Source organism: Lagenorhynchus albirostris, chromosome 19 (assembly GCF_949774975.1).
Source record: "Lagenorhynchus albirostris chromosome 19, mLagAlb1.1, whole genome shotgun sequence".
Taxonomy (NCBI): domain Eukaryota; kingdom Metazoa; phylum Chordata; class Mammalia; order Artiodactyla; family Delphinidae; genus Lagenorhynchus; species Lagenorhynchus albirostris.
In genome coordinates this window covers 6,797,489-6,822,638 of record NC_083113.1, presented here as the reverse complement: position 1 = coordinate 6,822,638, position 25,150 = coordinate 6,797,489, and the positions used below count along the sequence as shown (strand labels likewise).

Here is a 25,150-nt window from a genome sequence, read left to right as displayed (position 1 = left end):
CGACGAAGTTCCGCGAAGTGAGTTCAGCCGTGGATGGGTCGCGATCGTCCCTGGAGGAAGTCAAGTTAGTGGCTGGGTCTCTTCGTGTACAGTGGGGAGGGAGGGCGGGCCTGTCAGCGTCCGCGTTGGGTGATGCGTGTGGAATACAAGCGGGAGGACAGCGTGAATGCGTGTTCTTTTCTAGGGGAGTCCTAAAGTGTGGGTAACAGTGTATGTGTTGTTGGGGTACTTCTGGCTTCAGTCAGGAGATTCTCTTGTGGTTAGTGGTTAAAGATCCCTAGAGGTCAGCGATTTAGTCGCGAGGGCACGTGTTGGGGTCTTTGCCGTTTACTCTCTGTAGGGCTCAGGATTGCGAACTGGAGAGTGGTGTTTGTCAGTGAATGGCTGTTTATGGTTCGGGTTTTGTTTGGGGCTAAAAGATGGAGTATCTGTTTCGGGGTCAATGGACGGGAGTCTCTGAGATTAACCCGGGTGGTGGTAGTAATCGTTTGGGGTACAGATGCGTGTATGGGCTGATACTTTGGAGGCCCGAGTACTTTGGCCGCTGCGTGTTGCGTGTTTTGAGCTCCAACCTCGGCCTCTGTAACAAATGTGATGGACGTTAACGTTACCCTTCTGCCGTTTAGGTCGGTCCGAGTCCCTTCTTCACCACTAGATTTAAAATCCTCTTTGGCACCCAACATCACCCCTTACTCTTAAACTCTCAGAAATGAAGGTTTTTGGCGAGATGAATGATCCAGAGATCCACCAGATGAATATCTAATAGCAGTATGTTTTACGATATGTAAGATGCAGCTTTTATCCTTTGTCCTACAAGACTCCTGCACATTCCTCTTGGATATTTCTTTTCAGATTCTGTCTAAAACCAGTAAAATAACACCTCTGTCACCGTGAGTTCTGTTCCCAAAGGAAAATGCTTATAAAATTTTAGTGTATTTCAGTTTTAGGCGTTTATATTATGGCCTTAATATTCATAATTCAGATAAATTGTGTAAATGGTACTATGATTTTCTCTTTCACTTTATTTCATGGAATATAGATTTACAAATTATTTTAAATGCGTGAACTGGTGGTATTATAAGTAGGTTTATATTCAGTGATTGCATACATCTATATAGAGGTGAAATATTTAAAATACTTAGGTGTCATTTTTGGAACATTTTATGATTATGCATTTACCTATGGATTTTTTCCCTTGCCTTTCATCTCCAGCCTAGACTATTTATTTTTATTGCAATTGTAAACGTATTATTATTTGCTAACTCCCGTTTCCTTATAATTTTTTACAACATAAAAGAGCAGTTGACTTTATTTATTTTTGGCTGATTTTTAAAAAATTGAAGTATAGTTGATACACAATATCGTGTTTCACGTGTGCAGCACATTGATTCAGTTATACATGTATATATAAATATCTTTTTCAGATTCTTTTCCCTTCTAGGTTATTACAAAATACTGAGTATAGCTCCCTGTGCTATACAGTAGCTCCTTGTTGCTTACCTATATTACATATAGTAGTGTGTGTATGTTAATCCCATCCTCCTAATTTATCCTCTCCCCACGTCCCCCAGCAACTAACTTTTTTTTTTTTTCCTTGGCGGTATGCCGGCCTCTCACTGCCGCGGAGCACAAGCTCCGGACGCGCAGGCCCAGCGGCCATGGCTCACGGGCCCAGCCGCTCCGCGGCATGTGGGATCTTCCCGGACCTTCCCAGACCGGGGCACGAACCCGCGTACCCCGCATCGGCAGGCGGACCCCCAACCACTGCGCCACCAGGGAAGCCCATAACTTTAAATATTTATGTTTGGTCACCTTACTAAATTCTTAAATCTACAATATCTTTCTTTCCACCCAACATTTTAGTGTGAAAATTTTCAAACATACAGAAATATTGAAAGGATTTTATATTAACCACCCATGTACCTACCACTTAGGTTTTATTATTAATAGTACTAGACTTGCTCTACCAGTTAGTTACCTAACCCTCTGTCCATCCTTCTGTTCATGTATCAGTCTTTTGTTGTTGTTGGTTTTGGTATATTTCCAAGTTGCAGACCTCTACCATTACTTTAAATACTTATTCAATCACATGATTAATTAAAGTTCTACTAACAGCCTTTTACTTGTTTCCTTTCTTTATGTAATGAACAGACATCTTATTTACAAATAATTTTGTCCTGGTGTGGAGTGAAAATTAATTTCGGAGCGAGATGAATCTGGTTTTTCAATCCAAATTCTGCCTCCTGCTCATTGTGCAGTTTGTATGACCTCTTGTCTGTTTCCGTCTTAGAAAAAAAGAAAAGAAAAGCAATTAAAATCTCTCCCTTAGAGTTATTTTGAAGATTCAAAATACCTAAAATAATGAACTGTGATGGCAGATGCATAGCATATCTGAGTAAAAAAGCTGCTAATTTCCCCATATTTGTGGCTTTGTGTTTTGTAAAATTTGTATTTATAACTCATTTTCTCTCTCCCTGCTTTCCTCCTTGTTTTCCCTCCCTATTTTTTTGGAAATAAAACTTCGAAAGCCATGAACTTATATTAATGACCATGCTACAGCAATTTTATTTAAAGTGTAGAATCCTGATATTTCTCTGATATTTTTTTTCTTCTTTTTTGGCTGCATCACGTCTTAGTTGTGGCGCAGGCTCTTCGTTGCAGCGTGCAGGATTCTCTCTAGTTGTGGCCTGCGGTTTTTCTCTAGTTGTGGTGCGCAGGCTCCAGGGCGCCTGGGCTCTGCAGTCTGTGGCACGCGTACTCTAGTTGAGGTGCACGAGCTCAGTAGTTGTGGCGCGCCAGTTTAGTTGCTCCGCGGCATGTGGGATCTTAGTTCCCTGACCAGGGATTGATTCCGCGTCCCCTGCATTGGAAGGCAGAATCTTTACCACTGGACCACCAGAGAAGTCCCCTCTCTGATTTTTAAAATATACATGCTCTTATGAAAAATATAGTGAAGAAAGTAAAAATGACCTGTCAAATATCACACCTTTGCCAATATTTCCCTTTCAGAGATTCTTAGAAATGGATTTTTAGGTTACCAGTTGATAGTTTCATTGATCATTTTCGCTTGAATGTTAAATTATTCCCAGGAAACGTTCTTTTTAAACAGACACTTGATCTGTGTGTGCTTTAGAATCGTATAGAATTTTTCCATTTTAATTTTGTAACCAGCCTCCTGACTAAACAGAGGTATAGACATATTAGGCAAATACAATTTGCCTCTCCTTATATTCAAAACTCACCTTTTATTATTATTTTTTCAAATTGCATTGCAGAGGGCAATGTATCCAAACTCAGATTCTCAACCCTGCTATTCTAGTGTAAAAACAGCCTAAGACAATAGTCAACAGATGCGTCTGGCTGTGTTCCCATAAACCTTGATTTGTAAAAACAGGTGGTCCAGGCCCTGGAGAGTCTGTTACTGACTCTTGATTTAGATGATCATATGGCTTTTCTGCTCCAGTTCAGGGTTGGACACCTGGAGCCCATGGATTAACTCTGGCCCAGTGCCTGTTTTTGTTAATAAAGTTTTATTGGAACCTAGCACACCTATTTTTTTGTTTTTTAAATATGGCTGTTTTTTGGTCACATTGCTTGGCATGTGGAACTTGCCCATCCAGGGATGGAACCCGTGCCCCCTGCAGTGGAAGCATGGACTCATAACCACTGGACCACCAGGGAAGTCCAAAAGTATGACTGCTTTTGAGCTACAGTCGTAGAGTTGAGTAATTACCACAGAAGCCATGTACATTACATTTTCTGTCTTTTTTAACATAGAAATTATGTATGTTTTTAAAAGTTATTAGTTTTATTCTGACACCAGAGATTACAAATAATATACAGCCTTTATTTGTCAAAGTATTACTGTAATTAGTACGTTTATACTCTATCTATACAGAGATCTTAGAACACTCATTCATTTACCCACCTCATAATTTATATGCTATCATGGTAAATTTTAACTCTATTTTTTTAAATTAAATTAATTTATTTATTTATTAATTTTGCCTGCATTGGATCTTCATTGCTACACGCATACACGCGGGCTACACGCGGGCTTTCTCTAGTTGTGGCGAGTGGGGGCTACTCTTCCTGCGGTGCGTGGGCTTCTCACTGCGGTGGTTTCTCTTGTTGTGCAGCACAGGCTCTAGCCGTGTGAGCCCAGTAGTTGTGGCACACGGGCTCAGTAGTTGTGGTGCACAGGCTTAGTTGCTCCGCGGCATGTGGGATCTTCCCGGACCAGGGCTCGAACCTGTGTCCCATTCATTGGCAGGTGGATTCTTAACCACAGTGCCACCAGGGAAGTGGTGGTTAACTGTCTATATTTTTAAAACCTCCTGAGATATGATCATTTTCCCAGCTGGTACTAATTTAGACTTAACTGCTTATTTACCAGTTTAGTTCCTTTTCATTCCTTGGTCCTCTGCTAACATTGGAGGACCCTTTCCTTTTGCTTGAAGAACATGTGCATTTGCTGTATTACAGGTCTTCTGATGAAGAATTCTCCCTGGTTTTGCCTGAAAATTTTTTTTTTAATTGAAGTACAGTTGATTTACAATGTTGTGTTAGTTTCAGGTGTACAGCAAAGTGATTCAGTTGTACGTACATATATATCTTTTTTTTTCAGATTCTTTTCTCCTACAGTTTATTACAAAATATTGAATATAGTTCCCTGTGCTATACAGTACGTCCTTGTTGGTTATCTGTTTTATATATAGTAGTGTGTATATGATAATCCCAAACTCCTAATTTATCCTTCTCCCCCCCGACCCCTGAAAATGTTTTTATTTCAGTTTTATTCCTAAAGGATTTTTCGCTGAGTATCCTTTATAGGTTTATGCTTATAATACTCTTATCGAGGATCAAGAAGTGGATGGTAATGAGAAATTACGTGACGGTGCTTCTTATTTGCTTAACATGATGTTCTTCAAATTTGAGTGTGTGAACCCGGGGATGTAAAAAGACTTCTGAAGAGGTACGTGGGCGCACGTGGTTTAAAAGAAGAAAAATATGTATATCCTATCTGTGTGTCCTCTTTCCTAAAGTTGATCTACCTGTGGATTTCCCTGCCAGTGGGGCATTGTGCTGTGCTGGTTCTCCTTCCCACATCCCCTTTCACAGTCTTACTGCTTCCACTTTACAAGAGAAAGATGTACTTCCCAAATATTCGGAATGTTGTGTTTTATTGGCCCAGATGTAAAAGCTTCGTATTAAAAGGACCAATCGATCTTTGGGGGCCTTAATTTAAGATGAGTGGCCAGCAACACTGACAGCATCTAGGCCGAAAGAGAATGTACCACTCAGAGTAAGTTGCTCTTCAGCCCACAGGTGCTGGCTCCCCAGGAACAAGAGGGATCAAAGGAAAGAAGGAGGAAAAGACTCTGAGACTTAAGTACTGTCCGTTCTGGAGACATCCTTGATTGGAGACTGAGATTTTTGAACAGAAATCTACAGCTGATCCAGAAGAGCTAAAGACAGCATCCCAGTTTGCAGCCATTTCCCAAAGTCAGAAGAAAATGATCCAGGCCCAGGTGACTTTTGGTTTCTTCTATGCTTTCTTTATTCCCCAGTGGCTTTGCCTGTAAAAGTCAGTGCAGTTAAGTAGAAAAGTTTAAATGGATCCTAGCAGGATCTGGAGAAATCTTGGTAAAGTTAGATCAGGAATGTATTATTCATAGGATTCATATGCTGTGACTCACATTGGGATATAACATGTGAATGTGCAAAATCCTGTGAGTTATATTAGCTGTCAATTTGTGTCTAATGTCTCTGACAGCCATCACAAAAGAGTCACGAGTTACATGATAGGCAGTACGACAAACTGCTTCTACTCCCAGCACTTCTGGCACCAAATGTGTGGGTCTTTCCAGACCAACAATCACTTCTCCAACCCTCTAGATACCAGCTGAGCGTCTACAATTTAATTCAATTACGACATTAACCACTGCACTTACTGTCAGTCTCCACAGGTTTAAGGGCTCAATCCCACAGGACTGCCCTCACTTTGGATGCCAAGTATTGGCTTCCCACAGTCCCTATACTTCTGACTTGGCTGCAGGTCGGGGGTTCCTGAAATCCCTTCCTCAGGTTCCATAAGTTACTGCAACGGTTCACATAACTCAGGAAAAGACTTTGCTTACCTATACTGGTTCATTATGAAGGATACAGCTTGGGAAGAGCCAAATGGAAAGATACTTAGGCAAGATATGAGGGAAGGGACAAGGACCTTCCATGCCCTCTATAGGAGTGTCACACCCCCAGCACCTAGATGTGTTCACCATCCCGGAAATGCTCTGAGCCCTGTAGTTTAGGGTTTTTTTTATGGAGGTCTGATTGGGTAGGTGTGGTAGATTAAATCAGTGGCCATTGTTGATTGGCTCAGTTTCCAGTCCCTCCCCCCTCCCTGGAGGGCTAGAAGTGGGGCTGAAAGTTCCAACCCTCTAATCACAAGGTTGGTTCCCTGGGCAACCAACCCCCATCCTGAAACTCTCTAGAGGTCCACCAAGACTCACTTTGCTAGCATAAACTCAGGTATGTTTGAAAGGGACTTGTTATAAATAACACAGAATGCCCCGTACCTCTATTACTTAAAAAACTCCAAGGGTTTAGGAGAAATTGTGTTAGAAACTGGGGCTGAAGACCAAATATATGTTTCTTATTATATCACATATCATAGGGACCAACTGTGAGGGAAAAGCAGACCAGTTCCTTGAGGGATGTTAATGTTTCATGGCACATGGGTCTCAAGTTCACATAGAACTTTGACGGTTCTCCATAGAGGTGATGTGCCGGGTCCTTAACTGCAGTCCTTGACTGTCCTAACTTCTTTTCTTTTTAAATAAATTTATTTATTTTTGTTTATTTATTTTTGACTGTGTTGGGTCTTCGTTGCCATGCACAGGCTTTCTCTAGTTGCAGCGAGTGGGGGTTACTCTTTATTGCGGTGTGCCTGCTTCTCACTGCGGTGGCTTCTTTTGTTGTGAGGCATGGGCTCTAGGGCTTCAGTAGTTGTGGCATGCCGGCTCAGTAGTTGTGGCTTGCGGGCTGTAGAGCACAGGCTCAGTAGTTGTAGCACATGGGCTTAGTTGCTCCACAGCATGTGAGATCTTCCCGGATCAGGGATCGAACGTGTGTCCCTTGCATTGGCAGGCATATTCTTAACCACTGTGCTATTGGGGAAGTCCCTGTCCTTTCTTCTTATAAATGTAAAAACGTGTTTCCTACAGCTGCTTCCTCATTTCATCTAATATGGTATTAACCCTGCCTAATGATATACACACATCTATGTGCATTGTCTCTGTCTATATATATATATATATATATATTCTTTAAAGAATAGTCTTCTTATAAATTTGATCATCTAATAATCTTTTTTTTGGACTTTTTATTCTTTTTTTGTTTTTTAAATTTTTTATTAAAGTATAGTTGATTTACAATGTTCTGTTAGTTTCTGGTGTACAGCAAAGTAATTCAGTTATATGTATTCATATTCTTTTTCATTATGGTTCATTAGAGGATATTTAATACAGTTTCTGATCATGTAATAATCTTTTATGCTTTATACATGTTTTGTACAGTTTTTTTTCTTCTTTTCTTTCTTTACTTTTATTTATTTATTTATTTATTTATTTATTTATTTATTTTTGGCCGCTTGGCTTGTGGGATCTTAGTTCCCCAACCAGGCATTGAACGCGGGCCACCACAGTGAAAGTGAAAGCACCGAGTCCTAACCACTGGACTGCCAGGGAATTTCCTGTACAGTTTCTCTTATTTTGTTTAGTATGTTGACCACTGAAATTAGTATGTATTGTCTTCATCTACTTGTAAGTAGCATATAGTTTGATATTAGTGAATGCTTGTGAGAGATCAGAAAATATGTATTGGTCTCTGCCCCCTGTTCCTGGCACAGAGCTCTTAAAACCCTTGTGATTTCCTAAGTGATAAGAACACTAGGAACATCTCCTGTTCTAATATTGGTCTTTGACCTCTGTTCCTGACACAGGGCTCCTGAAACTCTTGTCATTTCCTTGGTGACAGGAGTGACTTTGTTCTACCGAGGTGACTCTGAGTGAGCTCCTGGATGAGGGCTGGTAACAGGAAAGACCAAGCCATGATAAGAAGCTTGGCATTTTTAACCCTGCCTTATGCATCTATTCCATCTGGAAGACTGTACCATAACATAGTATTTTACCAGGATTCTTATTTTATCACAGCATAAGAAGGAAAAACCCCACCAATTTCCTATATGGCAAAAGTGAGCAGAATAATTTCCTTTACATTTTTCCATGTCACCCAAAGAACATCACTTGGCCAAACGTGACTGTGTTATGACAGGAATCCCTGACGTATGATGACGTGACTATGAAGTTCACGTGGGAGGAGTGGCAGCTCCTGGACCCTGATCAGAAGGACCTGTACCGGGATGTGATGCTGGAGAACTATAGCAACCTGCTGTCCATAGGTGAGGATGGCTCCCATGGGTCCCTCAGAGGGTGCCTGTCAGTGACCGTTCCATTCTCAGCCTCTTAACTCTTCAGACTAACTGCATTCCTCTGCAATGGTCGAGTCTCAGATCCTTCTCTTGCCCCAGACTAGAGGGTATAATAGCCCCTCTCCTGAGAGAAAAGCCTTGAGGTTACAGATGTGAAACCTGTTTATTCCCTCCATGTACCATTATCCCTTCCTGCCGTATCCCAGCCCAGTTCGGTATGTCTAAGTCTTCTATCATTTTTCATGAACAGGGTATCGAGCCAGCAAACCAGATGCTCTCTCCAGGTTGGAACGAGGAGAACAACTGTGGCCAGTAGAAGATGACAGCCATGGTCGAATCTGTCCAGGTGAGTGGGTGAGACCCAGCAAGGTGGGCAGCCACGGAAGTCGTACTCTGGTCAGGAGAGAAGGCGTCAGAGCTGTGATAGTGTCTGAGGAAACATAAGCAGCCCTACCACGTACCTCTCTTCCGGTGTAAGAACTCTTTTTCTTTGTGGAAGTTAAGAGGAAAATATATCCCTTTGTTTTCTTCTGAGATCTGATCCCTGCTTATTTCTAAACCATGAGTGTTGTGTTTTATTTAAATTGTGTCTTTATTATTTATTTATTTATTTTCAGTTTTAAATTTTTGTCTGCGTCGGGTCTTAGTTGCGGCACGCAGGATCTTCGTTGTGGCGCACAGGCTCTTCGTTGTGGTGTGCAGCCTTCTCTCTAGTTGTGGCATGCGGGTTTTCTCTTCTCTAGTTGTGGCGCCCAGGCTACAGGGCATGTGCACTCTGTAATTGTGGTGTGTGGGCTCCAGAGTGAGCAGGCTCTGTAGTTTGCGGCACGCGGGCTCTAGCTGAGGTGTGCAAGCTCAATAGCTGTGGCACTCGGGCTTAGTTGCCCCATGGAACATGAGATCTTAGTTCCCTGACCAGGGATCGAACCCGCTTCCCCTGCAATATAAGGTGGATTCTTTACCACTGGACCACCGGGGAAGTCCCTGATCCCGCTTATTTCATATGCATCTTATTTTTGTTTGTTTGTGTAGTTTTCTTCTTGCTTGGATTTTCAAATCTTCCTCTCCTTCATTTACCATCACAAGATCTCTGTCTGTGTTACTGCCTCTCTTGCTGTGAAATCCCACTTTCCAGGCCTCTCTGGAAAGAGAACTTTGAGTTCATCGTACTCTTCTTACCACTGTACCTTCTTCCTGCCGTATGAGGAAATAACAATTTCCCACCATAACATGCAACCCCACCTTGGATGCTGTGTCCCCATGATAACCTGGTTTCTGCTGTGCATTTTTGTGGTTCTTTGGTCCCCACCCCCTTCCAGGGTTTTCCATACTTTCATTTCCATTTTCTTCTCAGTTCTCATAAGTCTTAAAAGTCTTTCTTCCATTCCCATGAGTTAAGCTCTTTCTGTTCTCTGAAAGAGATGCCCCAAATTGACTTCTCTCTTAATATTGTCTAATGTACAATTTCTTTCTATGTATTTTATTCTTCATCATGGCAGCTGGCCTGTGACTTCCTAGTTTGTGTGTGAGAATAGAAATCTTCTCTCCATCCTTTTAAAAATTGAGGTTCTCTTTCAGTTCTACACATTTTAAAGAAAAACATGTCTTAGTGTAAAAATTGCTGTAAGGAAAATTAAAGCAGCTAATGGAAGAGTGGGTGTTGGGGCTTGGAACTGCCCTTTTGGAATGGGAGTGGCTCTCTGATAAGGTGCCTTTGAGCACATAGATGAGGGATATGAGTAATCTTCCTGGGTGAGGAGTTTTCCAAATGTGAGACAGTGGGAAGTTGGAAGACCTGAATCTGGAATGTGTTTGAGGAACTTCGGGGAAACTTACATGGGTAGAAGGGAGTGAACAAGAGGGAAAATGACTAGAGTTAAGGGTAACAGGGTAGTAGCTGCGGGTTTTGGTACATAGGTAACAAACTGCCTATCAAGGGCATTCAAGACCTTGATTCTTTTCTGAGTAGTTTGAGAAAACAGGATTTTGAGTAGAAGAGTGGCATTATACAATTTTTAAAGTGGATCACTTTGCCTACTTTATAGATGGTAGATATTATTTGTGAGGGGAATGTACTTTTATACTCCTGGTTACAATGTGTGACAATAAAATGATACAGGTTAAAGTCATCAAAGACCAAATTATGCATGGGAAAGACTCCAGGAGAGGCTGCACACAAGGTTCCCGGTTGTCCTCTACCAGTGGAGTCATGTGAACAGTGCTGAATTTTCCCAGCAATGATGTTTGAATGTTTGACAACATGTGTGAAGTGCTGCCAACCAGGGAAGCTCACCCAAGCCTGGTGCCTCTAGACCCCAGAATCAGAATGTTACAGTGTTGTCCAAAGCCTCAGGCATACAAAAACGGACATCTACCACAAATCACATTGTTAGCATAAACTCTATGATATGTCCTAAAATCTCATACCTAAAAAGACATTCTCATCAGGTGGGATATTCCAAGGACTCAGAGGTATCCTCTAGGGCCAGTCCTTTCTTTGCAATGTTCAGGGATGGAGTAACTGCATATCATCATTCCCTTTATGTGTAGGAACATAGGAGAGTATGTTCCAAGTAGAGTATTAGTTGGGAGTGTTGGTTACAGAAGATTTTATCTGTATTTGATGTTAGTGTTAGTGTTTTGCTAGAGTTAGGTAAATGGTGGTCTGCAGAATGAAGAAGAGGGCAAGTTGTTGGAATATGATAAACCTCAATAGTTTGTCACATTTACCTTGAAATCAGATGCTAAGGAGACACATTCTTATTTGGCATTGTATTTGTTCTATACACCTGGGTCTGCAAGTTTGCACCTGATCACAATTGTCAATGTTTGGTTCTCTTCAATGGGCTTGATTGAATTTTCAAACTCTACATGTTGAAATGGCTAAAGCCTTGGCCCTGTGCCTTGAGGTTTTATGATACATGTTTCCAAACATAGTCTTATCCAGTACTGTCTTTGAATACTCTGGTTTTAAAAAAATTTTTTTATTTTATATTGGAGTACAGTCGATTTACAATGTTGTGTTAGTTTCAGGTGTACAGCAAAGTGAATCAGTTATATATATATATACATACATATATCTGTTCTTCTTCAATAATCCGTCAATGTTGATGATATCCACATTGCTATTTTCAGATAAGACCTTTTGAAACATTTATATATTCAACCCGCTTCTTCATGGTTTGTATGCAGACAAGTAATAACCTCCTTAAGCTTTGTTTCACAATGTGTGCTAGATTTTCTTCTCATTCTGGCCTTCAGTAATATTCTTCACATTATTAAGAGGCATTCCACCTACCCAGTGGCTGAAACCACATAATTCTTGGAATAATCCTTGAGTCTTAACCTCATCTGTGCTTCTCCCATTAAGTCCATCAGTGAACCTTGTCTTTTCTTTGAACATATCCTGATTTCCTCCACCTCCTACATATTCATTGCTCCTTTAACCGTGATTCACAGACTGCAATTGCCTTCTTTATTCCTTTGCTTCAGTTGTCTATGCCCAGAATTAAACCTGGGTGTCCTACAAATTTAACTCATTTCGGATACTATCTATGTGGAAATAGTGTCAGACCCTACAAGTTAAGGGTTCAGTCCCACAAGATTGTCCCCATGTCACATGTCAGTTGCAACTCCAGATTGTTAGCTGTGCTTCTGACCAACTGGCTATAAATTGGAGGTTCTCATGACCCTCTTCTTTGGTCCAATTAATTTGCCAGGGTGGCTCACAGAACTCAAAGAAACATTTACTTATGTTTACCAGTTTACTATAAAGGATACAGATGAATAGCCAGAGGAAGAGGTACATAGGGCAAGGTCTGAAGGATCCCTGACAGAAGAAGAAGCTTCTGTCCCCGTGGAACTGGGGAGCACCACCCTCCTCGCACATGGATGTGTTCACCCATCCAAAGGTTGAGCAAATCTTGTTAAGAGTTTTTATAGAGTTTTAATCTCTAGGCCCTCTCTCCTTTCCCAGAGGCTGCAGGGTGGAGCTGAAAGTTCCAACCTTCTAATCACTTAGTCTTTCTGGTGATCAGTCCCATCCTGAGGTTATGTAGGAACTCTATGCTAAGTCATCTCATTAGCATAAACTCAGTATTGAAAGATACTCCTGTCACTTAGGAAATTACAAGGCTTTAAGAGCTGTGTGGAGGAAGACCAAATATATTTCTTATTATATCACACATAGAATTGTCACTAAATAGTTACTTCACATGAAGGCAATTTTTGAAAGTTTTCTTCCAAATTAAGATTATGAGAGATTGCGGAATGATTCCTTGTTCTCTTCTTTCCTAGAAATCAGGAAAGTTGATGACCCTCTGCAGCATCACTTGCCAAATCACAGCATTCAAAATATTGTGGAACAATGCTGCGAACATAATACACTTGCAAATATTGTTAATCAGAGCGAAAGTCATTTCCTGTTAAAGCAAAATTGTGATATGTTTGACTTATCTGAAAAACCTTTAAATTCAAATTTAAGTTTTGAAAACCAGAAGAGAACCTGTAACTTAGAGAACTCTGCTGATTTTAATGGAGATGGGAAATCCCTTCTCCATGCTAACCACGAGCTATCTTTTACTGAAATTAAATTTCCTGTAAGTGCAAAACCCATCAGCAATAACTCCCTGTCTACTAAGCAACAGAGAACTCACAACATAGAGAAAGCCCATGTATGCAGTGAGTGTGGGAAAGCCTTCTTCAAGATGTCTCAGCTCTTTGATCATCAGAGAGTTCATACTAGAGAAAAACCTCATGGATGCAATCTGTGTGGGAAAGCCTTCTCCAGAAAATCCAGGCTCACTGAACATCAGAGAACTCATACAGGACTGAAACATTATGAGTGCACTGAATGTGATAAAACCTTCTTCGAGAAATCGCAGTTCAACATACATCAGAAAAGTCATATGGGAGAGAAACCTTACACATGTAGTGAATGTGGGAAAGCATTCACCAAAAAGTGTCGGCTCATTTATCATCAGCGAACTCATACGGGAGAGAAGCCCCATGGATGCAGTCTGTGTGGAAAAACCTTCTCTACAAAGTTCAGTCTCACTACACATCAGAAAACTCATACAGGAGAGAAACCTTACATATGCAATGAATGTGGAAAAGGATTCATCGAGAAGAGGCGGCTTATTGCACACTGTCGAACTCATACAGGTGAGAAACCCTTTATATGCAATGTATGTGGGAAAAGTTTCACCTTGAAGAACAGTCTTATCACTCATCAGCAAACTCACAGAGAAGAGAAACTGTATATGTGCAGTGAATGTGGGAAAGGCTTTTCAATAAAGCACTGCCTCATTGTACATCAGCGAACTCATACTGGAGAGAAACCCTATACATGCAATGAGTGTGGAAAAGGCTTCACCTTGAAGAGCCCTCTCATCAGACATCAGCGGACTCATACAGGGGAGAAACCCTATGTATGTAGTGTGTGTGGAAAAGGCTTCACCATGAAGAGTGATCTTATTGTACATCAGCGAACTCATACTGCAGAGAAACCCTATGTATGCAGTGACTGTGGGAAAGGCTTCACTGTGAAGAGCCGCCTGATTGTACACCAGCGAACTCATACAGGGGAGAAACCCTACGTGTGCAGTGAATGCGGAAAAGGCTTTCCAGCCAAGATCCGGCTGATAGGACATCAGCGAATTCATACAGGAGAGAAACCATATGTATGCAGTGAATGTGGTAAAGGCTTCACAGAGAAGAGTCATCTCAATGTACACCAGCGCACTCACACAGGAGAGAAACCTTATGTATGCAGTGAATGTGGCAAAGGCTTAACTGGGAAAAGCATGCTCATCGCACATCTGCGAACTCATACTGGAGAGAAACCATATATATGCAATGAATGTGGCAAGGGCTTCACCATGAAGAGTACTCTGGGTACACATCAGCAAACTCACACTGCAGAGAAACAGTACAAATGCAACGAGTGTGGTAAAGCCTTTAGGAAGAAGACATGCCTCATACAACATCAGAGAGTTCACTCAGGAAAAACTTCCTTTGCATGTACTGAATGTGGAAAATTCTCTTTGCGCAAAAATGATCTCATTACCCATCAGAGAATTCACACAGGAGAGAAGCCACATGAATGCAGTGAATGTGGGAAAACCTTCACCACAAAGTCAGGGCTCAATGTTCATCAAAGAAAACATACAGGAGAGAGGCCCTATGGATGCAGCGAGTGTGGGAAAGCTTTTGCCCACTTGTCAATCCTTGTTAAACATAAGAGAATTCACAGGTAGTCACTCTGGGGAAGCCTGTTGCCAGTTGTACTCAAGATAATAGTATGCAGAGAAGAATCACAATGCAAAGAATGTGGTGTTATCTTTAGTGATCAATTACCTCATATTTTATATTGATGAAAAAATTTACAAGAAAACTCAGACACAATCAGCCATGGTGAAAATGTTTTAGGACATTTTATTGTTTAAAAATTGTATACTAAGGGCTTTCCTGGTGGCGCAGTGGTTAAGAGTCCACCTGCCAATGCAGGGAACATGGGTTCGAGCCTTGGTCTGGGAGGATCCCAAATGCTGTGGAGCAACTAAGCCCGTGTACCACAACTACTGCGCCTGCATTCTAGAGCCTGCGAGCCACAACTACTGAGCCCGCATGCCTAGAGCCCATGCTCCACAGCAAGAGAAGCCACCACAATGAGAAGCCCATGCACTGCAATGAAGAGCAGCCCCCGCTCTCTGCAACTAGAGAAAGCCCACGCACAGCAACGAAGATCCAACGCAGCCAAAAATAAATAAAAATTTTTTAAAAAGTGTATACTGAGATAAAGCCTAAAATGTGAAAGACTAGGAAAGACTTCATTGGTAATAGACTCTATCATATGTGGTCATCATAGATCATGAGTGAATGAATATTTCTAACTGGTAGAAATATAATTGTGGGAAAGCCTTTGCTCAGAAGTAACACCTCAAGAGATGTCAGTTAACACTAGAGAAATATTTTCCTATGATGATGAATATGGTAGGGTTTGCAGTAATAAATATTGCCTCATCATTTGCCAGGAAATCTGTGCAATAACACATTTAGTATGGTGGCCTTTAACAAAATATCAGACAACTTAATGAAGGAAAGAAGCCTTGGAGAAATGATGAATGAGAACACTGTGTTACAGGTCTAAACTTAAGGGGTAATACACCTCACAAACAACTGGGGAAAGGATACCTTCAGCCATATTTCTAGATGCCTTGTCATTGATCTTATAAAGTTTACATAGTGGCAGTTACTCTCATCATGGATTAAATTTTAATATATACAGTGCAGGAGTGTTCAATTATTTAATTAGTTTTTGCATTTCTTTGGTTCCAAGTTTAAGTGTTATTTCAGAATATTTGAAGTACTTCAAAATGAAGCAATATATTCATTTCATAAGTATAAGTCAACATATTTGCTGTGTTTAACCAAGTTTATAAGTAGCAGCAGGGGGTTATAAAATTAATATAAATGTGATGTTTTTATAACTTTTAATTTTGAAGTAAGTTTAGAATCACAAAAACTGAAATATTCCAGAGATTTCCTAAATCACCTTCAGTCCACTATTCCCAAAGGTAAAACCTTATATAACCACACAGTTTACTATCAAATAGAGGAAAGTGAAATTGTTACATTGCTGCTAACTACAGGGTTTATTTCTATTGCACCAGTTTTAACATGGTTTTTAAATACCACCTTAAACTTTATCACATATGTAGGTTCCTGTAACCAACACCCCAGTGAAAATTCAGAATGCTTTGTCAACACAAACTCCCTCATGCTACATCCTCATTGTCACATCCTTTCTCTGACACTAATCCTATAATTTTATCATTTATAGAATATTAGAAAAATAGAATCGTTTAGGATGTATCATTTTGAGGTTGACTATTTGAGCTTGTGAAATTGTAGAAAATAGACATATTGGTCTCTGCCCCCGGTTTCTGGCACAGAGCTTCTGAAACCCTTGTAAATTCCTGCATGATAAGAGCATGTGGAGCATCTCTTGTTCTATTGATGGGACTCTGGGTGGGCTCATGAAAGGCTCCTGGATGGGTGCTTGTCACCAAAAAAGACTTGGAATTTTCAGCCACTCCCCATCCTCCAGAGAGGGGAGAGGGGCTAGAAATGGAGTTACTAATTGATCATGCCTAACGTGAGGAAGCTTCCATAAAATCCCAACAATAGTAGGGACTATGGAGAGCTTCCAGAAGGGTGAACACATTGAAGTACAGGGAGTGTTAACACACCCCCAGCTCTATGGGGACAGAAGCTCCTGTGCTTAGAACACTCCCAGATCTCACTCTGTTTCTCCTCAGCTTGTTGTTCATTTCTGTCCTTTATCGTGTCCTTTAATAAACTAATAAACACAGATAAGTGTTTCCCTGAATTCTGTGAGATTAATCAAACTCTAGCAGATTAATCAAACCCGACAAGGGGCTCACGCAAACCTCCAATTTCGAGCCAAGTCAGACAAGTTGTAGGTAACTTGGGGACCAGCTATTTGCGATTAGTATCTGAGGTGCGGTGGGAGCAGTTGTGGGACTGAGCTCTTAACTGGTGGGATCTGGCACTATCTCCAAGTAGATAGTGTTAGAAGTGAGTCAAAATGTAGGACCCAACTGACAGGAATTGCTTGGTGTGTGGGAAACCCACACATTTGGTGACCAGAAGTGTTGAAAGTGTGTGTGTGGCAACAGGGTGAGAGTAAAGGAGAAAGACAGGAGGAAGTCTGACTGTAGCTTCTCCCAATACAGACTTCAAGTAAATTCAACCTTAGATCCAACTAGAAACTCTGGGCATCTTCTCTGCCACAGAATATCAGACTGTAATAGAGGCGGGGCAGGTGCGTAGCTGTTAGTGCATGACTGGTAACCGTCCCACTCAGCCATTGACTGGCATTGCATTGGGTCCCTTCTCCTTCCCTTCCTCTGTGTAAGCGGAGCCCACATTCATACTGAGGGAAGATGTTTTTTTTGAGACACTAGTCTGCCATCTCGGTCGGCTGGCTTTCCGATTAAAGTCGTTACTCCTTGCCTCAACAGGTCATCTTCCGATTTATTGGCCTGACCTGCGGCAAGCAGAGCAAGTTTGGGCTCTGTCCGTAATAAGACTCCAGGCAAACTGGTAGTACCCAAGGTGTTCCTGCCTAACTGCACAAGGTCACCATCATCTTGTCACTTTTGCCCAAAGTAATGACTAGAATGCATCTCACACCACGTTGGCCTTGGATTTGTTCTGGCCTCTGAAAACTTAAATTAGCTCTGTGACTGAGAATATCTCTTGCAAAGAGAGGAAGGCACTGGGGTGCCCGGAAGACATTTCCATGTCTTCTCACCCAGCAATCTTAGCAGCTTTTATGGCCACTCCTGTTGGAAGCACCAGAACCTCTAGGAGGTCACAGTGCTGTGTGTCCTCATAGAACCTGTGCAAGTCTTCTGGAACTGAACAAGAGCCCTCAGTGTCCCTAGCAACAGCCAAGGAGGCATTGCGGGGAGAGCGCATCAAAATCAGAAATGGTTTTGGACCAGGTTCAGCCTTTGGCAACTACTGGAGGAGTCTTCAGAGACTCAATATCTGCTGAGCCTGATTCTGGGCAAGGATCCCTAGTGAGGGGCCTGGGGGGTCAGTGAAGAGTGAATGTGTGTCAGTGACGGCATTTGGGGTTTTATTTGGCTTCAGTCACTGAGGAATGTGGGCGTTAGTGATGGGGCCTTTGATTGAGGTTTAACCTGTAGAGATTAATGATCGAAGGTCTTGTTGGTCAGGGTTTAGGGTCCATATGTTAGGTCTACAAGACTTGGTAATTGAAAACTGGATGGAAGGTGTGAAACCAATGAGCACTGCTTCTCCCCTAGGTTAGCAATTTAACGTCCAGCTCATGATCTGGAGAAGCCTGGAATTGGGGGAGGAGTGTCAATGGGCAAGAATGTCTGTGGTAAATTTCAGATTGAATTTGAGGTCAGTGTTGTGTAGGGAGGGCAGAGTTTGTCTGTATTTGAGAGCACAGGAGTCTGGAAGTTTTGAGACTCATAGTCCCAGGCTAGTGGTGTTTAGAGACTTGACCTTTGGATGCTGGAAACATTTCTTTTCAGGTTGTCCAGTCCAAGTCCTTTCTCAAAGTTCTTATTAAAAATTTGTCTCGGGCTTCCCTGGCGGTGCAGTGGTTGAGAGTCCGCCTGCCGATGCAGGGGACACGGGTTCGTGCACCGGTCCGGGAAGATCCCGCATGCCGCGGAGCGGCTGGGCCCGTGAGCCATGACCGCTGAGCCTGCGTGTCCGGAGCCTGTGCTCCGCAACGGGAGAGGCCACAACGGTGAGAGGCCCACGTACGGCAAAAAAAAAAAAAAAAAAAATTGTCTCCTACATACACTCTTATCATTGCCTGCACAAAAATCAGAATAATTCACCATGGTCAAGTGGTGTGTATAGGAATAAAGACAGGATTTCTGTTCATCTTACTGCAAAGTTTAGTCTTGGATATTTCCTTTCAGATTTCTTTGACACAAGTAAGAACAACCATTTTCCTGAGTTCTCCTCAGTGAGAGCCATCTCATTAAAAAAACTTTTTTTCAGGTTACCTTTCTAAAACTTGAGATCATCTGTACGAACATACATTCAAGAATCTGCCTATCGTCTAACATGGCTGTATTTCTTCTGCATTGTCTCTGGCAAATAATCGAAATTCCTGTTACTCCACCTTATCACCAGCATTTCATATTTTCAGTTTTTGGATTTCAGCAAGTCTAATACCTGGGTATTTGTATCACACTGCTGCTTTTTAAAAATTATTAGCATTATTCACATTGCTGTTTTAATTTGCATCTCCCTAACAACAAATGATGTAGACCATCTTTTCATATGCTTGTTTGCCATCTGTTATCTTTGATCAAGTGTCTGTTCAAGGTTTGCCTATTTTTGAAATAGGAGTTTCTTGTTGACTTTTCAGAATTCTTTCTATGTTCTGGATACAAGTCCTTTACCAAGTATAGGACTTATAGGATGAATGTGTTGAGATTCTTTTTTTTTTTTTCTGAACAAAGTGTAAAGGTTTTTTTTTTTTATTATGTGTAACATAGGCAAAATTATTTAAGTCAATAAATTTTTAAGGAATTTCATATGTTCTGATTCTTTCCACTGCCAATCACCTTAGTTCCTCCAAAGTCATAATCTTCAAGATGAGATAGCCCTTTCAAAAAAGAAGTTTTGCTTAATCCACACAATTCTTTTAGTTGAGCTTCTTTGATCTCCAGTAGAATACAGACACACTTCAAAATTCTCCACCTGTAATCTTTGGGATCCAATTTCCTCAAGCAGTTTACTTTAGGACCATGTTTAGGGTCAGGAGATGGATCTGCCCGCTTTAGAGTTTGACACCCTCTAAAAATGTATTAAGTTCAAATCATATTCACTCCTAAGCTATCACACCCTAGAACAGTACAGATCATTGGGATATGCCAATACCTTTTTAAAATCCTGACACTGTGTTCTCAAGATAAAAGCCTAAAAAAAGAAGCCATCTTTGTTTCATGTCAACATTAGAGTATGAACTCGATATAGCTGATAATTTAAAAACTTAATATATAAGGGAAATTATCAGCTCTATAGTCCTGGAAGCAATCTTTATGTTTATCAATACACCCCCATCACTTGAATCTGTTTTAGGTATCATGTCCCTTCTTCCCTGTACCAAAACTCATACTAAACAATGAGTTCTGGGTTGCAAAAGAGGATTTTTGCACCTGTCTATAAGGAGAGTCTTTTGAGATTTTTTTTCTCTTTGTTTTTGTTTGTTTTTTGCCTGTGGACTTCCAAGTGTTCCAGCAGCATCTGCTGAAAAAGTCTATATTTCTCCATTGAATAACCTTTGTATATCTGTCAAACGCTTGAGTATACTTGGCTCGTGTGTCTTTTTCTGGGATCTTTGCTCTGTTCCATTGATTTATGTGTCCTTTCACCAATACTACTAAAGGTTTATAAGTCTTGAAATCTCTTGGTGTGAGCCCTGTATGATGGTTCTTTTTGGTCAGAAGTTGTTTTGCTATTTTCAGTGGAGAAACCTGGCAAATAATACCTTTGCCAGTAGATCAGTGTTGTCATTTTGATATTCTATACCCATAAATATGTGGTGTCTTTTCCAAAATGCATAAATCCCTGTTTAATGAGGAAAACAGACCAACCTAAAAGAAGGTCGATAGACAACATACCTGATCAGTACTCCTCAAAATAATTGAGGACATGAAAAAAAGACTGAGGAATGGTCATGGAACAAAGCAATTCAAGGAAACATGATGTCTAAAGGCAGCATTCTTCCCTGGGTTGAATCCTAAGACAGAAAAAGGACAGTAGTGGAAAAGTTTGTGAAATCCAAAAAGAATCTGTAATTTAGTTGAGTGTCATACCAATGTTAATTTCTAAGTTTGACAAATGTACCATGGTTACATAAAATATTCGCATGAGAAGAAGTCAAATGAAGGTATATGTGCACTCTTTGTAGTACTTTGTCACTTTCGTGTAAATCTAAAATTTCCCCCAAATAAAAATTTATTTAAAATAGGTATAATCTATGTCAGTTATACCTCGGTAAGGCTGTAAAAAAAAAAAAGATGTAATCTAATTTTATCACTTACATTCTCATAAACATTTCCATATTATAAAATGTTTTGTATATCTCTATATAATTAATATTAAGTGGCTGTAATAATATCATGGGTGAACTAGTAGGATGGTAACTTGAGTCACATATAAAAGGTATGCATTAAAGTGGGGTATGCTTGAAAAACATAACATATTCAACTATGTTCACTTTTTATTATGATCCTCTCATTATTGAAATTCTCACTCCAAGATTTGTTGTACTGTTTTTCTTATAAGTCCCAGACATCTCCATTTACTTTTAATCCTAGATAGTTTATAATTTTGCAATTATATATGATGTCTTTAAAAAAAATCCATATGCTATAAATTTTGTACACAACAGAAATTCATTTTAACAGCTTTATGGTCATAATTTACATATAACATTTACCAGTAGTAAGCGTACAACTCAGTGACATATAGCAAGTTCATAGAGTTGTGCCACTATCACCACGATGCAATATTTAGAAAATTTCATAACCCACAAGAAGTAACTGGAGAGTTGTTTTGTCATTAAGTTTTGAGAACTCTTGATATATTCTGAATACAAGTCTTTGTCAATAGATGTTAAATGTGTCAATATTTTCTCCCAGTCTCTGGCTCTACTCAATACTTTATTAAAGCTGTGCTTAGAAATACAAAAGTTTTTAATTTTAATAAAGTCCAATTTATTATTTTTCCTTTTATGGCTCATACTTTGTCTTGTCACAGAACTCTTTGGCTAACTTAGGTTCCTCTTCGCTTCTCTAAGTTTCATACTTCTTCTACCTCTTAAATTTAGGTCTGTGATCTATTTCGAGTTAATTTTGTATATGGTTAGAGTTATGGGTCTTAATTTATGTTTTTGCAAATAGGTATACAATTTTTCCAGCATAATTTGCTGAAACAACTAACCCCATGGAATTATCTTAGTGTCTTGACCAAGTAGATATTGACCTTAATACTTTTGGACTCCATTCTGGCTGTGCCTTTCTCATTGGTTCCAGACCTTTACTGGCCTCATTTTTAAAGTGGCCTTTCCCCGAGGCTCCAATCCCAATCAAAATTTAGGCTTCATCTCTGCCGCTCTTTTCCTCTTGAACGTGATGGCCTGTTTCACACTGTGCCAGTTTCTCGAAATCTTATTCGTGTCCTTAAAAGACGCTTCCTGCGAGAAATGTTCCTCCAAAGTTTTTGGGGGGATGTCCGATTACCGGATGTACTGCCGTTTCTCATTCCAGGAGTTCATTCTCTGTTGCTATACCGACACCTGAACCCTTGGTCCTTTACGAATCCCGCCCCCCTCCTTTTTAAATAAAGGCCTCGGCGACGTTACTCGTCTCCCCAGTGCGTCGAACGCCGTTTAGGTAGCTCCATATTTGCCTCGCAAACCTCGAGTCTCTGAAAATCTGCTAATTTGCTGAAGAATTGAAGTGACAGGTAATGAAATAATTTCAGTGGCTTCTCACCTCCCGGACCATCCAGGGCTCCCGGCCCCAAACCCGCCCCTTGGCCTTCCGTACGTCAGGTGTCCCAACATGGCCGCCCCGTGGGGCCGCGGAGATCTGGGCGCGGACATATTGCCTTTCAAGGTAATACCAGAAATCCAGTCCGCGTTTCTTCAAATGCTTCAGGCCGTCTTCGGCCGCCGTAGACCGACGAAAAATCTGGGCGACAGGGGCAGAAGTAGAAGCGGTTCGTGGAAGTGTTACGTTTTAGGCTCTGCTTGTGGACTGGAGAAAATCGGGTCAGTGTGTGCATTTGTTCCTTGAAGTTTTGTGGTTTTGTCCCATAGGAGGTTTGTCCCTGTGGACGTGTCGTCCACAGGGTGGAATGGTGTAGTGTGGACTTAACGGAATTATCGAGGGTCTGGTGGGAAGCACTGATGTGGAGGTATTTGAGAGGAACCAGGAGCGTTTGTGACGCGCGTACCTGTCGTTGGGGTACGTTGGGAGCTGTTCGTTAGAACGATTAAGAATCTGTAGAGGGAATTCCCTGGCGGATTCGGCGCTTTCACTGTAGTGGCCCGGGTTCACTCCCTGGTCAGGGAACTAAGATCCCGCAAGCCACGCGGCGCCCCCCCCCAAAAAAAAATCTGTAGAGATCAACGGTCGTGACTGGACCGGCCTGATATGGGGGTCTTTGCGGCTCACTCTATTTCTAAAGGATGCAGGTGGTATTTACGATGGTAAGAGATTCAGATTACGGGAATTAATATGGCGCTCAGAGATGTTGGGGCCTGGCTGGATGGTCATCATATGAGGGTATCTGGCCCAGGCTTCGGATTAATAAGGAAGTGTGTAGTCAGTGTCTGTGGTACAGAGAGTCTTGTGAGGGCTGAGGCTTTGGTCCCCTAGGAGGCCTGGCTGGTGGCTGCGTTGAGATTCCAACCTAGTAGGCTGGGAAGGAAGGTGGTGCAGCCCGGGACGGTAGTGTAGTTCTAAACCTTCTGCTTTTTAGGCTTTTATCTGCAGACCGAGGGACTAACGCAGCCTCCTCTATGTGTTGTGTATCGTGTATCGCTGTTTTCGCACTGCAAAGGCAGAATTGAGTCCTCGTGACAGATCTTAACCCTCAAAGCAGAAAGGTATAGTATCTATCCCTTTGTTACCGACCAGGGCTCTTGGCCTCCTTGGTCCATAGAAATTGATCAAAGGCCAGATAAGAAATTCAGGCCAGGCTTTATTGTGGTCCTTACTGCAGCAGGGGGGAGCGAAAACAAGTAAGAGGTTCCCTTACTTGTTGGGGGGGGGGTTGGGGCGGGCATCTGGTTCCTTATATGCGGTGAGGGTAGGTGTATGTCCGGGGGTTGGGCCGGAGGGACGGCTTAGATGGTTTGCCCATGCTTTAGGTGGTGTTGTGTGCAAGGGGCATGGCAGTACCTGCTTTTGCTCCGGATCCCCTGCTTTTGCTCTTGGTTCTTCAGAAGTGGCGGTTGGGTTTCTTGATTTCTTTGTATCTTGTTGTCCAGAATTTGACTCCTCTGTGCATACACAAAGTTATTTTTAGTCCCTTATAGTTTCTTTGTATTTTGTTGCTGGAGGAGAGGTGTGTCCAGATGCAAGCACTGCAGCAAAGTGTTCCAGGTCCCAGCCTGTCTCACCTTTGCAGAAAATGTTTGTCAAGGCTTGCTCTCACCAGCGGCAGTGGACCCTTGCTTTTTTGTCTGACATGCGTTCCCACTTTCTTCTTTGCTAACAGAACCGCCGTTTGTTTAGTTATCCATCCTTCTGACAGGGTGACCCATATCCCAATACTGGTTGGTCTTAGTTAATCCTGGTGGTTCCAGTTCCCGTTGCTAGTGATTGAATTAGTACTAAATGAGCTTAGGTACGTGGTGCAGTTCTAACCAGCAATATATGTGAAAATCTGCTTGGGGGTTTCTGAGTGAAAAATTTTAAATAAGTATTATAATTCTTTGAATCTCTCTTTCCATGTCAAGGATGATATTGTCTGAATATAACCTTAATTTTCTGTCCAGTTTCTAATGTTTATAATTCATTCCTTTTTTTTAATTAGAAAAAAAATTTTTTGGCTGCCACCTAATGGCGTGCAGGAAAATTAGTTTCCCCACCAGGGATTTATCCTGTGCCCCCTGCAGTGGAAGCCTGGAGTCCTAATCACTGGACTCCCAGGGAATTCCCTTGCTGTATATGTTTCAAGGCTATATTGTTAGGTACCTAGAAATGGCAAATTTCTTAAAATGTGGTGAATTGAACCTCTTACTAGTAAGCTTTGTTTCTCTTCTCTGTAGTAATTTTTGGGCTTTCTGGTGCATTTTTTCAGAGAATATAGATTATCTGTGGTTACTCTTTCCATGGTTTATCTTTTTCTAACCTTTTATTCTCCAGCTGTCCATATCACTATGTTTCAGGCATGTCACCTAGAGTAGCATGTTCTTGGGTTTTATTTTATTTTATTATTATTATTGTTTTGGCCACACTGGACAGCATGTGGGATCTTAGTTCCCTGACCAGGGATCAAACCCAGGCCCCCTGTATTGGAAGTGTGGAGTGTTAACCACTGGACTGCCGGTGAAGT

The 25,150-nt window shown here is 41.4% G+C and overlaps 2 protein-coding genes and 1 non-coding gene across 5 annotated transcripts in view; 2 read left to right on the top strand and 1 right to left on the bottom strand.

The window, feature by feature from the left end:
* LOC132509755 (zinc finger protein 615-like) lies at nt 1-15,275 on the top strand. Of its 3 annotated transcripts, none has more exons than XM_060131154.1 (6): nt 1-64; nt 4,794-4,975; nt 5,322-5,531; nt 8,335-8,461; nt 8,742-8,837; nt 12,788-15,275. In XM_060131154.1, exons 3-6 carry the CDS (start codon nt 5,517-5,519, stop codon nt 14,746-14,748), a joined length of 2,199 nt encoding a protein of 732 aa, XP_059987137.1. In that variant the 5' UTR covers nt 1-64; nt 4,794-4,975; nt 5,322-5,516; the 3' UTR covers nt 14,749-15,275. The 3 variants fall into 3 exon arrangements, with proteins under 3 accessions (XP_059987137.1, XP_059987139.1, XP_059987138.1); XM_060131156.1 differs by having other exon boundaries at nt 8,299-8,461; XM_060131155.1 differs by lacking the exon at nt 1-64 and having other exon boundaries at nt 3,174-4,975.
* Nucleotides 15,276-20,162: 4,887 nt separating this feature from the next.
* On the bottom strand, nt 20,163-20,313 carry LOC132510522 (small nucleolar RNA SNORA40). The gene has a single exon (XR_009537329.1). It is a non-coding gene; the product is annotated as a small nucleolar RNA SNORA40 (small nucleolar RNA).
* A 2,508-nt stretch (nt 20,314-22,821) lies between these two features.
* The window catches only part of LOC132509782 (zinc finger protein 350-like), a 59,486-nt gene continuing 57,157 nt past the window's right edge, over nt 22,822-25,150 (top strand). Inside the window, exon 1 of the mRNA XM_060131241.1 lies at nt 22,822-22,856. The gene's annotated coding sequence lies outside the window, so the exon portion shown is untranslated. The remainder of the gene's footprint in view (nt 22,857-25,150) is intronic.

What these genes read in the sequence shown, in the direction of transcription:
- LOC132509755 (XM_060131154.1), top strand. An exon ending in TAGCAACCTGCTGTCCATAG is followed by an intron (nt 8,462 to 8,741) that starts GTGAGGATGGCT and finishes TTTCATGAACAG; the next exon opens with GGTATCGAGCCAGCAAACCA. An exon ending in CCATGGTCGAATCTGTCCAG is followed by an intron (nt 8,838 to 12,787) that starts GTGAGTGGGTGA and finishes CTTCTTTCCTAG; the next exon opens with AAATCAGGAAAGTTGATGAC.